This window comes from Lepisosteus platostomus, chromosome 9 (assembly GCF_059453375.1).
Source record: "Lepisosteus platostomus isolate fLepPlt1 chromosome 9, fLepPlt1.hap1, whole genome shotgun sequence".
In the NCBI taxonomy this organism is placed as follows: Eukaryota; Metazoa; Chordata; class Actinopteri; order Semionotiformes; family Lepisosteidae; genus Lepisosteus; species Lepisosteus platostomus.
In genome coordinates this window covers 3,145,001-3,159,914 of record NC_142619.1, presented here as the reverse complement: position 1 = coordinate 3,159,914, position 14,914 = coordinate 3,145,001, and the positions used below count along the sequence as shown (strand labels likewise).

At 46.9% G+C, this 14,914-nt stretch overlaps 1 protein-coding gene across 1 annotated transcript; it reads left to right on the top strand.

The window, feature by feature from the left end:
- The first annotated feature begins 3,154 nt into the window (after positions 1–3,154).
- LOC148654398 (echinoidin-like) lies at positions 3,155–11,971 on the top strand. The gene is made up of 6 exons (XM_088646637.1): positions 3,155–3,303; positions 6,995–7,076; positions 7,587–7,702; positions 8,471–8,611; positions 10,207–10,318; positions 11,332–11,971. Exons 2-6 carry the CDS (start codon positions 7,010–7,012, stop codon positions 11,523–11,525), a joined length of 630 nt encoding a protein of 209 aa, XP_088502763.1. The 5' UTR covers positions 3,155–3,303; positions 6,995–7,009; the 3' UTR covers positions 11,526–11,971.
- Positions 11,972–14,914: the final 2,943 nt, after the last annotated feature.

The following is a 14,914-nucleotide window of genomic DNA, read 5'->3' as shown; positions in this document are numbered from 1 at the left end:
AGTTCCCCTGCTTTCTGTTTTCAGCGTGAAGTTAAACTGGACTCGCTGTACTCAGTTTTGGTTTTCCAGGAGACTCTGAGTCAGTCTGTAGAGCACTGCTGTGTCACGGGTGTGCACTCCAGTCCGGGTTGGGCTTCACTGAAGGTCCCTGGATCGGTCTCTGGGGCTCTGAGAGACCACAGTGCTCATTTTTCGGCTGATTTCGGAGAAACGGCCCGTTTTCTCCCAGGTCCAGGTCAGGCCGCCTGGATTTAACCTTTTACAGTTTGTCGGTGAAGCCGTCTGCCCGAGTGCACCAGAACGTGCCTGCTCCTGGGAGATTTTGTTTTTAGTCGTTCAAAAACACAATCAAAGAGTAAGATCAACCTAACAGGGGGCATTAACTCCAATAGGAAATGGCCTTGCCTCACCCGCGACACAGCAGTAACACAGAGACCGATGCAGAGTGAGGAATGAGCGCAGTTTAACTTCACACAGGACAATGAGGAAGAAGAGTCCACAGCCAGTGCTTAAGTAAGGCTTCGTCTAGCATGTTGTACACAATTTCTATCATCCCATTACAGCAAATGCAGGCGGCCCAGTGCCCCGCAGTGCTGGGGCGCTGGGTTCGATTCCTGGGGTGCTGTCTGGGTGGAGTCTGCATGTTCTCCCCTGGTTGGCGTGGGCTTCCTCCCGCAGTCCAGAGACATTATGGAGGGAGAATTGGCTTCTGGGAGAATTGGCCCGTGTGTGTGTGTGTGTGTGTTTCTGTGTGTGTCCTGTGATAGACTGGCCCTGGTGTGAGTGTGTGTATCTGTGTGTGTCCTGTGATGGACTGGCCCTGGTGTGAGTGTGTGTGTGTGTCCTGTGATGGACTGGCCCTGGTGTGAGTGTGTGTGTGTGTCCTGTGATGGACTGGCCCTGGTGTGAGTGTGTGTGTCCTGTGATGGACTGGACCTGGTGTGAGTGTGTGTATCTGTGTGTGTCCTGTGATGGACTGGCCCTGATGTGAGTGTGTGTGTCCTGTGATGGACTGGACCTGGTGTGAGTGTGTGTGTCCTGTGATGGACTGGACCTGGTGTGAGTGTGTGTATCTGTGTGTGTCCTGTGATGGACTGGCCCTGGTGTGAGTGTGTGTGTGTGTCCTGTGATGGACTGGCCCTGGTGTGAGTGTGTGTGTGTGTCCTGTGATGGACTGGCCCTGGTGTGAGTGTGTGTGTCCTGTGATGGACTGGACCTGGTGTGAGTGTGTGTATCTGTGTGTGTCCTGTGATGGACTGGCCCTGGTGTGAGTGTGTGTGTCCTGTGATGGACTGGACCTGGTGTGAGTGTGTGTGTCCTGTGATGGACTGGACCTGGTGTGAGTGTGTGTATCTGTGTGTGTCCTGTGATGGACTGGACCTGGAGTGAGTGTGTGTATCTGTGTGTGTCCTGTGATGGACTGGACCTGGTGTGAGTGTGTGTTTCTGTGTGTGTCATGTGATGGACTGGATCTGGTGTGGGTGTGTGTGTGTGTCCTGTGATGAACTGGATCTGGTGTGAGGGTGTCCTGTGATGGACTGGTGTCCTGTCCAGGGTGTACCCTGCCTTGTGCCAGATGGTTCCTGACCTGGTGACCCTGAATTGGATAAGTGGCTGTTGACACCAATGTGATATTAATATATAATTTTTAATCGGTCAAGCGCTCACTGCAAGCAATGCGATGTGATATGATCTTAAGACATAATCTATTTTCAATCGCAACGGTCGAGCAGTTATTGTGCAAGCGATGTGATGATGTGGAGTGATGTGTCTTCCAGAGAAACACACTGTGTGCTGTATGTTTATAGAGAGAAGGTGATGATAATCTCGTTAGTATTCAAGTTTCTAAAGACATAACTTTTCTACATTGTACTTCACTCTGCATTTGAACACAATGATCTGAATTAATAGTTGTATTTTACACAGATGACATAAATCATTGATCATTGCCCAGAATTACACAACACCAAGACACAGCAACATGGTAAAGCTATCCTTTAGCCTCCTATGTTTGTAATTTTAATAACAGGAGCCACAGATCAAAAACCGGCTTAGGTCTGTGCTCCTTTAAAGCATCCATAGTTCGAATTGCACAAGTTGCACAAGTGCACAAGTTTTATAATTCCAATCCTGACAAGTGTACATACGTAACAATAGATCGTAGGTAACTGAGATAGAAGTGACAAAATTAGATACTACGCTCACCATAACTATTAATATATGAGAGGAATCCTACTCCGTGGGGCCCCTGAGCGAGGCCCTTCACCCCAGCTGCTCCAGGGGTGCTGTATAAATGGCCGACCCTGCGCTCTGACCCCCAGCTTCTCTCTCCCTGTCTGTGTGTCTCCTGGAGAGCAGGCTGGGGTCTGAGAAAAGACACATTCCTCATGCGAGACACTGTATCTGGCCAATAAAGTGATCTGATCTATGAATATCTTTGATATATATGAATATAAACGTATATCTTCCATTGACAATAAAATAAATACATATTAATTTCAACTTGAGGTGAGATGGATCAGTTTTTCATCCCACTTGGAAGACAAATTCTATGAACATAAGACATCAGCGAGTGAATAATGACACATCTGGAGTTAAACTTTGGAATCTAGACACCACACACACAGAACACTGTACACACACTGCACAGTCACACACAGAGAATGCACACACAGCACACAGTACACACACAAAACACACACAGAACACTGTACACACTCTGCCCAATCACACAAACAGAGAACAGACAGACAACACAGAGACACACATACAGAACAGACTGACACACAACACCAACACACAACAGACAGACACAGAACACGAACACACACAACACAATACAGACAGACACACAACAGGTACACACACACATACACATTACAGACACACAACATGAACACACACAAATTCAGAACAGACAGACATTGACATCAACATCGACACACACAGAACAACCAGAAACACAACATGGACACACACAGACAACATGTCAGCCTTTCTCAATCTCCATCCATGGGTTATGCATTCCCTGGGCTTCTATGTCAACGATTAGCATAATAAATACAGTAAAAAGAGTGATTGACCAGCCAGTCACCAAGCCTTTAGCCCAGAGAAGATGCCTTTTATGGAGGTGTTGGGGCTCGATGCAGCTGCATGTAGGTTACTGGGAGCTGCCTCTTCTAAGCAAGTTCCTCATTCCCCACTGTATAAATACAGGGGTTCGAATTAGGGTTGCACAGAGACTCAGGCTGCAGAGAGGCACAGGTGCAGAGAGTCACACAGAAGGTTCTGAGGGCTGAAAAGGTGAGAATTGAATTTGTATCCATTAATGAACTATCCAGTACAGGGTGGCAAGGAACTGCAGCCTATCCCAGCAAGCAACAGGTGCAAGGTGGCAGTAGTAACATTAGCAATAGTATTTCTAGTAGTAGCAGTCCCAGTAGTAGTAGCTGTAGCAGGAGCAGTAGGATAGTATTAGCAGTAGTAGTAATAATAGCAGTAGAAACAGTAGCAGTAGTGAGTGTAGAAGTAGCTGTAGCAGTAGTAGTAACAGCAGTAGTAGCAGTAGCAGTAGCAGTAGCTGTAGCAGTACCAGCAGCAGTAGTAATAGTAGCAGTAGTAACTGTAGAAATAGCTGTAGCAGTAGAAACTGTAGCAGTAGTAACTGTAGCAGTATTTACTGTAGCAGTAGTAGCTGTAGCAGTAGTAACTGTAGCAGTATTTACTGTACCAGTAGTAACTGTAGCAGTATTTACTGTACCAGTAGTAGCTGTAGCAGTAGTAACTATAGCAGTATTTACTGTAGCAGTAGTAGCTGTAGCAGTTGTAACTGTAGCAGTATTTACTGTACCAGTAGTAGCTGTAGCAGTAGTAACTGTAGCAGTATTTACTGTACCAGTAGTAACTGTAGCAGTATTTACTGTACCAGTAGTAGCTGTAGCAGTAGTAACTATAGCAGTATTTACTGTAGCAGTAGTAGCTGTAGCAGTTGTAACTGTAGCAGTATTTACTGTACCAGTAGTAGCTGTAGCAGTAGTAACTGTAGCAGTATTTACTTTACCAGTAGTAGCTGTAGCAGTAGTAACTGTAGCAGTATTTACTTTACCAGTAGTAGCTGTAGCAGTAGTAACTGTAGCAGTATTTACTGTAGCAGTAGTAGCTGTAGCAGTATTTACTTTACCAGTAGTAGCTGTAGCAGTAGTAACTGTAGCAGTATTTACTTTACCAGTAGTAGCTGTAGCAGTAGTAACTGTAGCAGTATTTACTGTAGCAGTAGTAGCTGTAGCAGTATTTACTTTACCAGTAGTAGCTGTAGCAGTAGTAACTGTAGCAGTATTTACTTTACCAGTAGTAGCTGTAGCAGTAGTAACTGTAGCAGTATTAACTGTACCAGTAGTAACTGTAGCAGTAGTAACTGTAGCAGTAGTAACTGTAGCAGTATTTACTGTACCAGTAGTAGCTGTAGCAGTAGTAACTATAGCAGTATTTACTGTAGCAGTATTTACTGTAGCAGTTGTAACTGTAGCAGTTGTAACTGTAGCAGTATTTACTGTACCAGTAGTAGCTGTAGCAGTATTTACTGTACCAGTAGTAGGTGTAGCAGTTGTAACTGTAGCAGTAATTACTGTAGCGGTAGTAGCTGTAGCAGTAGTAACTGTAGCAGTATTTACTTTACCAGTAGTAGCTGAAGCAGTAGTAACTGTAGCAGTATTTACTGTACCAGTAGTAGCTGTAGCAGTTGTAACTGTAGCAGTAATTACTGTAGCAGTAGTAGCTGTAGCAGTAGTAACAGTAGCAGTATTTACTGTACCAGTAGTAGCTGTAGCAGTAGTAGCTGTAGCAGTAGTAACAGTAGCAGTATTTACTGTACCAGTAGTAGCTGTAGCAGTAGTAACTGTAGCAGTATTTACTTTACCAGTAGTAACTGTAGCAGTTGTAACTGTAGCAGTATTTACTGTAGCAGTAGTAGCTGTAGCAGTAGTAGCTGTAGCAGTAGTAACAGTAGCAGTAGTGAGTGTAGAAGTAGCTGTAGCAGCAGTAACAGCAGTAACAGCAGTAGAAACAGTAGCAGTAGCAGTAGCAGCAGCACTAGCAGTAGCTGTAGCAGTAGAATAGTATTAGCAGTAGCAGTAGCTGTAGCAGTACCAGCAGCAGTAGTAATAGTAGCAGTAGTAACTGTAGAAATAGCTGTAGCAGTAGAAACTGTAGCAGTAGTAATAGAAAGTAGCAGTAGTAGCTGTAGCAGTAGTAACTGTAGCAGTATTTACTGTACCAGTAGTAGCTGTAGCAGTAGTAACTGTAGCAGTATTTACTTTACCAGTAGTAGCTGTAGCAGTAGTAACTGTAGCAGTATTTACTGTAGCAGTAGTAGCTGTAGCAGTATTTACTTTACCAGTAGTAGCTGTAGCAGTAGTAACTGTAGCAGTATTTACTGTACCAGTAGTAGCTGTAGCAGTAGTAACTGTAGCAGTATTTACTTTACCAGTAGTAGCTGTAGCAGTAGTAACTGTAGCAGTATTTACTTTACCAGTAGTAGCTGTAGCAGTAGTAACTGTAGCAGTATTTACTTTACCAGTAGTAGCTGTAGCAGTAGTAACTGTAGCAGTATTTACTTTACCAGTAGTAGCTGTAGCAGTAGTAACTGTAGCAGTATTTACTTTACCAGTAGTAGCTGTAGCAGTAGTAACTGTAGCAGTATTAACTGTACCAGCAGTAACTGTAGCAGTAGTAACTGTAGCAGTATTTACTGTACCAGTAGTAGCTGTAGCAGTTGTAACTGTAGCAGTATTTACTGTACCAGTAGAAGCTGTAGCAGTTGTAACTGTAGCAGTATTTACTTTACCAGTAGTAGCTGTAGCAGTAGTAACTGTAGCAGTAATTACTGTAGCAGTAGTAACTGTAGCAGTATTTACTTTACCAGTAGTAGCTGTAGCAGTAGTAACTGTAGCAGTTATTACTGTAGCAGTAGTAGCTGAAGCAGTATTTACTGTACCAGTAGTAGCTGTAGCAGTAGTAACTGTAGCAGTAATTACTGTAGCAGTAGTAGCTGTAGCAGTAGTAGCTGTAGCAGTAGTAACTGTAGCAGTATTTACTTTACCAGTAGTAGCTGTAGCAGTAGTAACTGTAGCAGTATTTACTTTACCAGTAGTAGCTGTAGCAGTAGTAACTGTAGCAGTAATTACTGTACCAGTAGTAGCTGTAGCAGTAGTAGCTGTAGCAGTAATTACTGTAGCAGTAGTAGCTGTAGCAGTATTTACTGTACCAGTAGTAGCTGTAGCAGTAGTAACTGTAGCAGTATTTACTGTACCAGTAGTAACTGTAGCAGTATTTACTGTACCAGTAGTAGCTGTAGCAGTAGTAACTGTAGCAGTATTTACTGTACCAGTAGTAGCTGTAGCAGTAGTAACTGTAGCAGTAGAAACTGTAGCAGTAGTAGCTGTAGCAGTAGTAACTGTACCAGTAGTAGCTGTAGCAGTTGTAACTGTAGCAGTATTTACTGTACCAGTAGTAGCTGTAGCAGTAGTAACTGTAGCAGTATTTACTGTACCAGTAGTAGCTGTAGCAGTAGTAACTGTAGCAGTATTTACTGTACCAGTAGTAGCTGTAGCAGTTGTAACTGTAGCAGTTGTAACTGTAGCAGTATTTACTGTACCAGTAGTAGCTGTAGCAGTAGTAACTGTAGCAGTAGTAACTGTAGCAGTTGTAACTGTAGCAGTATTTACTGTAGCAGTAGTAGCTGTAGCAGTAGTAACTGTAGCAGTATTTACTGTAGCAGTAGTAGCTGTAGCAGTAGTAACTGTAGCAGTATTTACTGTACCAGTAGTAGCTGTAGCAGTAGTAACTGTACCAGTAGTAACTGTACCAGTAGTAGCTGTAGCAGTAGTAACTGTAGCAGTATTATCGGCAGGCTCCACGGCCGAAACGTTGTGTTCTCTTTCTTCTTTTTTTCAGCATGGAATAAACCTATTACTTGTCTCTTTGTCCGCTCTTGCAGGACAGACTCTTCGGGATGAAGTGGGTGTTCCTCCTGAGTCTTGCTGGGGTTGTGCAGGTGCTGTCTGCCCCAGCAGAGACAGGTAAGGCCACACCTGCAGGGTTTTAATTTTCGGTTGCTTGAACGTACTGTACGTCCCTTGGCCGTGCGCTGAATAAACTCCGAGCAGGGGCAATGGGCCCAGATCACCTCATGGGAAAAGGTAACCAAATGAAAAGGCTCGAGAAACAGGAGGCTTTCGTCAGCTGACTCACAGCGCTGGGGCCCCGGGTTCGATTCCTGGGATGCTGTCTGTGTGGAGTTTGCATGTTCTTCCTGCGTTCGTGTGGGTGTCCTCCCACTGTGGGAAGACAAACTGGTAGGCTAATTGGTTTCTGGGAGAAGTGGCCCTGGTGTGGGCATGTTACTGGTGTGTGCCCTGCCTCGTGCCTGTTGCTTGCTGGTATCGACCCTGGGCCTCTGCTGGATAGGTGATTATGGAGAGTGGTTTGCGCTGTTACAGACTGGTTTGAACAGAGCACCTCCCTCTGCTGGGAGAGACGTAGGGTGCAGTTCACCCAGGTCCTGCTTTCCGATAATGATCTGTTCTCAGGCTGTGCAGAGGGAGAGTTCTGTCGCTGCCCCATCCACGGCTTCACCCACTGGCTCAGGATCGGGAATAAATGCTTCAGCTACCATGGGCATCCTGTGAATTTCTTCCAGGCTGAGGTAAGGCATCTCCACGAGAAGCAGTGAAATCCAGCGCCTGGCTGATCGGATTGAATGGATCCGGATTGCCCCCAGGGGAATCCGTCTCACATCAGAGAGCGCACAAACATGCAACACCTACACCAATAATGCAACACACCAACAGTGCAATACCATGATACAAAGCAACATTCGCTCAGCCAGAACTCTACCAGGACCGTCAGGGTTAGGAAGCAGACAAAAAGCTCAGAACAAGTTTAAAAACAATGCTAAGATTAAACTGCAAACACTTTTCCATTTTCTATTGTTCAAGAATTGAATGATATCAGATGTATGGGCTCTCCTGGCCTTTTATTCAGGGGATCAGGTACAGAACCTCCCGAATTCCAGTCTCACACTTCTGCCTCCCTGCTCCCTGGGCTGAACTGGACTCCCCCAGGCTTCCTCTCCCCGGCACCCCTGACCCCCAACTTCACTGTCACAGCTGTCTCCCTGGCTCATTCCTCCCAAGAGGGGAGTGTGAGATCTCTTCCTCTCCTGCGCCCCTCTCTCTGACAGAAGCTCATTCCTTTTATTCCTCTTTTCCAATATTCCTTTCTCTCTCTCTCTCCCTCTCACTACTGTTCTCCTGATAAATCGGGCTCTTTTTCTAACGTGCCAGAGGTGTCTTGGAGGGACACGCCTACGATCTGTGCAACCGGTGACAGAATGTGAGGTCTGGACTGTAAGAGCTACTGATTCTGGGGGGAGCACACAGACTCAGAGTCTCTCTTGGTTTTCGAACCTCAGGCCCAGTGCCGGAGATATTCATGCAAAGGCCACCTGGCCTCCATCCACAGCTGTTTCGAGAATCACCAGATCTACAGCCTCATCATCGCAAGGAACTACACGTACCCCAAGACCTGGATCGGGGGGCTACGCCACAACAGGGTGAGCAGATCTATCAATATATAGTATATGTATATTATTATATTATTCTTTTATATGCTAATAGATATTATTATATGGAACGAGTAAAGGTTTATTCCATGCCTAAAAGAGAAGGAAAGAAACACTGTGGACCCTTCTTCCGGTGTCATTAATAATCATCATTTTATTATATGATTTTATGATAATATTATGATATTATTATTTTGAAACTTATACTCTAATTGCCCTCAGGCCCTGTGGTGAGAGGGCTGGTGTTCAGAACAGGGGTGAATTTAAACACTAAAATTCCTGCCTGGGAGGCTTTCTGTAAGAAGGTTAAAGTCAGCACAGGTCAGATACAACAGGGAAGGTCCTGACTCGCAGTCCAGTTTGAGGTCCCTCAACTTTATAAGAGACTCAAAGAGCTTCCTTCCCCATTCCCAGCACCCAGATATCCACCTGACTCCCAGCTGTCGTTCTGTGCTGTACAGCAAGCTAAATGAGGCATCTCTGTGTGTTACTGCTGTAATAACACGATTCATCACAGAAAGCCCGAACGAGAGCTGTAACAAACGCTTATATTTCAACGGAACCGCCAACAGACTGACAGGGTCACAGGTTTTACAGAAGAGCTGAAAGCTGAGAAAGTTGCTAACCCGTGGGCAAGTGGTGTGAGAATCCCTCACAAGCTGGGGGCACTTTTTATTATTACATCTGAGCAAATTTGCAGGCCGTTAAAATTCATGAAATACAGCTCAGGTACAGTATTTATGTTCTCCCACTAACGACCCTCAGTCTACCCTGTAGCTCCTCCAGCCTGTGTCCCTGTGTCTGGCTGTGTGTCTGTTATAATTGGCGCCACCCACCAGGTTAGGATCTCTCTCATGGCTGGCTCCTCCTCCCATGAGTCCCTGGGCCAAGCCAGTAAAGTCGGCACCTGTTCGTCTTGGCCAATTGGAATTTCAGGCGTCTTGAGAGTACTCATTGTGTTTCTACCAATGAACCCTTCATCCAACCTGTAGCTTCTCTAACCCGTGCCAGTGGTGCTGATTCAAGAAACGAGATTGCCGGGTTAACCAGGTATCTTTTGTCAGCGTGCTGGCAGAGGTCAGGAGTTTTGGGGTCTGCCACAAAGCAGGACAGAATTGTATCTGGTTAAGTTACTATAGCAACATATCTTCTACTCTTAACCTGCTCTGGGGCGGGTTACTTTGAACTTTGAGGGGAACAGCTCGACTCACAAACCAATCAGTCCCCCTGCAAATAACAGTGTCAGGGCAGCTGACTGAGCACAGTTATCGGGTTAAATCTTCCCGGATAACTTGAGGAAATCCCGAATTTTTTTGACCCTGATTTGAAAAACAGATCCCCCGGAGTTTTGCGCCCTGATCTGTCACACGCAACACAAGTTGTGTAGTGCAGGTTTTTCTATATAATAGGTTTAATACATGGTGTAATTTTTCCCTAACGCCTACAAATGACTTGCTGAATATTGTCGTCACTTAAGCAGGAAGACGATTTTCTCCTGGGAAGTGTGCAGAAGACTCATGAGTGCTCACAGCTTCTTACAGGGAAATATCAGAGACGTTTGAAAAACACTTTTCTCTTTACTGCAGTGTAACGGTTTTCGATGGACAGATGGCAGCTGCTGGAACTACAATAACTGGTATCCTGGAGAGCCGAACAACCAATTTGGCCGTGAATACTGCACTGAAATAAATTTTGGTGGTAAGTGTGCCTATAGGGCGGTATGAACTGGTGTGAGTCTGTCTGTTTTTATCCTTCTCTGTCTCGGCAGGACAGGAAACTGGCCCTTCACACCTTGAGAGAGTCTCTTTCCCCATCTCTCACCCATGGGGGAGGACGGGGGCAGAGCTCGTGGTCTGAGGGAGAGCAGACTAAGTCTGAGCTGTCTGGTGAAAGGGCAGGGGGGGTGTTGGGGATAAAAGATCTGTTTCAGACAGGAGACTAGTCCCGCAGAAATGAAAACAGACTTAATGTCCAAGTGAGAAAACTGGAAAGTTAGTCTGCCACCTCCAGCCTCCCTTTGAAGATCCAGTTCTACCGTGATTTTGACAAGCGCTCTGCTCCTGATCTTCCTGTCTGAATGGCCGTCTCTCTGTGGGGTTGTCTGCCCGTCTGCGTGTTTGAAACCCTCACCCTGCTTCTGCCGTGCCTGTGGTGACACACGAGTGTAGCTGGGGAATGACTGAGGTCAGAGGTCAGGGGGGGGCTTATCCTCGATGAAAGCTCGCCCCACACGTCACGAAACACGACTTGCCCACAGCTGGTAACACCTGGGGGTCTGTGTGTAACGAACAGTTCTTCATGCAGGAAAAGGGTCTGGAGACAGGGGGTGTGTCCATACAGTGCAGGTGTCCAGGGGAACAACCCATGTAGGAAATCCAAAAGAGTAATCCGAGACAAAGGGTAGAGTCCAAGGCCAGGGGATCCATCCAGGGAGTTAAAACACGAACCGGGTCGGAACCGGCGAGGGGAACCAGGAACTAGGAACAGAAAGTTCAAAGCATAACGGAGCCAGACCCAGCAAGACCCCCGGGCTCTCATGATGTGGAAATCAATGAGGAACCAGTTCCGCGTCTGGCTTTTAAGGGGGAACGGGAATAGGGAGCAGGTGCAGACAATGGGAGGGAACGAGGGAGGGCTGGAGCTCCCTTAAGAGGAGGGGTTAGCGATCGTGACACTGTGTGTGCAAACTCGGCATCGTCTGTCTCTTGCAGCGCACCAGAAATGGAACGATATACCGTGCTGCCTTCCTCGTCCCTACGTGTGCGAGATACCCATCTACCGGGAGGGGCAGGAGGAGGAGTGTGGTCGGGAGGAGGAGGAGCGAGGGCGGGAGGAAGAGTGTGGGCGGGAGGAAGAGCGTGGGCGGGAGGAGGAGGAGGGAGGGCAGGAGGAAGAGCGAGAGTGATGGTCCCGGGTCGTGTCCAGTCCAGTCCCTCAGGCCCGCTGACAGTCCCCCTCCTGCAAGCCCCGGTTCCGCGTTTTCCAGCTCACCTGAAGACCCCCCCCCTCTCCCTGCGGCTCCTGATCCCGCTGGTTCCGGTCCGGCACACCCGGCTGCTCCCTGTCTGGGGCCGGCTGTGGGTCCGAGGTGCCGCCGGGGGGCGCACCTCGGACCTCTGGCCCAGCTCTGCGCCTGTTCCCGGGGGTCTCGGGGCGAAACGGCCGGAGGGGACTGCGTCCCGCTGGCCGGTGTTGACCGCTGACGGACCTGAGACACAGAGCTGGCCTAGAGGCGGTCAGGGGGTCCCTGGGGGGCTGGACACACTGACTCTCCCCCGCGTCCCCGCTCTCTTCCTCTCCTGCACAGCTGAGCTTTGTCTTCACCCCACAAATAAAGCGCTTTGAAGCATCTCAACGGAGTCCTCTGATTTTTTCGGGTGTATTTGTCTCTCTCTCTGACGGTGGCTATGAGGAGTAGATGGGAACCAGTAAGAATCGGGTTGAGGCAGCCAGGAACAGATGAATTAGACCAGGGACAGCAGCAATTAGCTCTCTCATCCCACATACTGTATCAGGCGTTTACAAAAAAATATAAGTGTATATATATATAATATATGTATATGTATATATAGTGTGTATATATGTATATATAAATATACATAAGTAGATGAGATGAAAAGGAGAGGAGAAAGAGCGCCCCCCTGTGGCGGTCTAGGAGAAGTACAATAGGAGTGAGACGCCAGCCTATTAATAATAATAATAATAATAATAATTGCTTACACTTATATAGCGCTTTTCTGGACACTCCACTCAAAGCGCTTTACAGGTAATGGGGATCCCCTCCACCACCACCAGTGTGCAGCCCCACCTGGATGATGCTCCAGTCCTCTCCCCACACACCAGCTCTCAGTGGGGAGGAGAGCAGAGGGATGGAGCCAGTTCAGAGAGGGGGGTTATTAGGGGGCCATGAGGGGTAAAGGCCAGGGGGGGAATTTGGCCAGGACACTGGGGTAACACCCCTACTCTTGTCGAGAGACACCCTGGGATTGTTAATGACCACAGAGAGTCAGGACCTCGGTTTTACGTCTCATCCGAAGGACGGCGCCTGTTTACAGTCTAGTGTCCCCGTCACTATACTGGGGCATCAGGACCCACACAGACCGCAGGGTGAGCGCCCCCTGCTGGCCACACTCACACCTCTCCCAGCAGCAACCTTAGTTTTTCCCAGGAGTCTCCCATCCAGGTACTGACCAGGCTCACATTTTACAGGCGTACATTTTGCGTCCTATTGGTCAGAAAACTGCTGATCCGCAGGACGAGTTGTTGAAACCGCGCGATTCGTTTTTCCAACCACAGCGTGGGGCTGCATCGAATGTCAGGCTGGAGGAAAAATCAGCGAGAGTTTTCTCTTGAAAATGTTTCTAACGAAAGACTTGGGGAGAAACGTTGGCCCCGTCATCTCCCCTTCCAGCAGGGTGAGGCGAACCGGGGGGGGGCTCGAGATCCGACTCGCCTGCAGCCGCAGTGTGTGACTCTGAGCGTTTTCTTCATCGCGAACGGAGTCACTGGAGTCCTCAGCATCGCCTTTGGGGGGCAACTGCAGAGCTATTTTCATATTTCGGGGGTCAGGAAGAATCAGCGTTGACGAGCGCATTTCAGACCGTAGTGAAAGTCAGATGTACCACAGTAACTATTAAAACCCCCAATTTACAGCACAGAACGGAGGACACGTCCAGGTCCGCGCCGCGCCGGGCTCTGCGATTCAGTACCAGCGAGAGCTCCGGTGGGGTGAGGCGGGCCTGTGACTCTGTGGACAAGCAGGCCTGTGAATCGGCTCTTCTCCTCCAGCAGAAGTATCGCTCTCCACCGCCAGGCGGCCTCACTGACACGTACTGCTCGTTAACTCTGCCTGCAGGTCACCTGGGAACACTCCTGCACAGCCTGAACTTGTCCACTCGTCCATCACAGCGCCTCAGCCAGTACAGGGACTAGTGAGCAGGAAGGGCCGCCTCACCTCGCAGTTCTCACTAACTCCCCCCTCTGGCCAGTGGAGAGACCAGGGCTTTCTCACAACATCAAGTTCAACAGCCTGTCCTTGTCCACTCGTCCATCACAGCGCCTCAGCCAGTACAGGGACTAGTGAGCAGGAAGGGCCGCCTCACCTCACAGTTCCCACTAACTCCCCCCTCTGGCCAGTGGAGAGACCAGGGCTTTCCCGCAACATCAAGTTCAAGTTCAAATTTATTGTCATTACACTTATATACATGGTATATGGTATAACGAAATGCTATTTAGCTAGCTCTCGGACATAAGTAGTACAAAGAGAAAAAAACAACAACAACAATACAATTTTGTAGCAAAAGAAAGACAGAGACAACAGGCAGTGTGCAAAAAACAACAACAGACGATGTGCAAAAAAACAACAACAGGCGATGTGCAAAAAAACAACAACAGGCGATGTGCAAAAAAACAACAACAGGCAATGTGCAAAAATATGCATCAACAGAATGAAATAAAGGGATAGAAATGATGGGGACTGAGCTTTTGACATGTGTGGTAGAGGTAGATTTTCAATGTGTGTTTGGGTTTTTGGTAAGAGAGAAAGGAAGAAGGCACTTTCATTCATTTGTCACTTCATTTGTCATTCCAGCCATATACAAGTGCACAGTGAAATGAAATATCGTTCCTCCTGGTCCATAGTGCAAATACAGACAGGACACTGACATGGTATTATTAGCATTAGTATTATCAGCAGTGGTTTGCGCTATGTGTATCCTGTCTATAATGTCTAACTAAGACAGGGTACACTTTTCTCTCTTGTCTCCTGTAACACTGCTGTGCTGTCTTCTCTGTTGCTAATGTCTTTCTTCCTTGTTGCTTTGCTGTTCTGATTATTATTATTTTATTTCATAGCACAGGACAGCATCCTCACAATCCACAGTGTTACTTTCAGAGTCATTTTTTTGGATCTTGTGCTGTTTGTGCTTTGTATATAAATACTTTACTTAGAAATGTTGTGGTATCATGTTTTTTAAGCCCGTTTTGTCTGGAATGTGTTGACAGCCCTGGGGGATGTATGAAGTGTTTTCAACTGATTTGGAGTGTGCCCTTAAAACCCAGTTAATAATAATAATAATTGCTTACACTTATATAGAGCAGAGTAATGTAGCCAATTCATAGATGGCCCCCAGTCGAATAATAAAGCTTAAATTAACATTTTAAAAGAGATGTAAAGGTGGTAAAGGTGTATTTACAGACTATTTCAAACTGTAAAAACATGACAGCAGGCCTTATCTTTATTTACACTGTTTAAACTTTTTTTCATCATATTTCTTTGTATTGTAATATGTACCC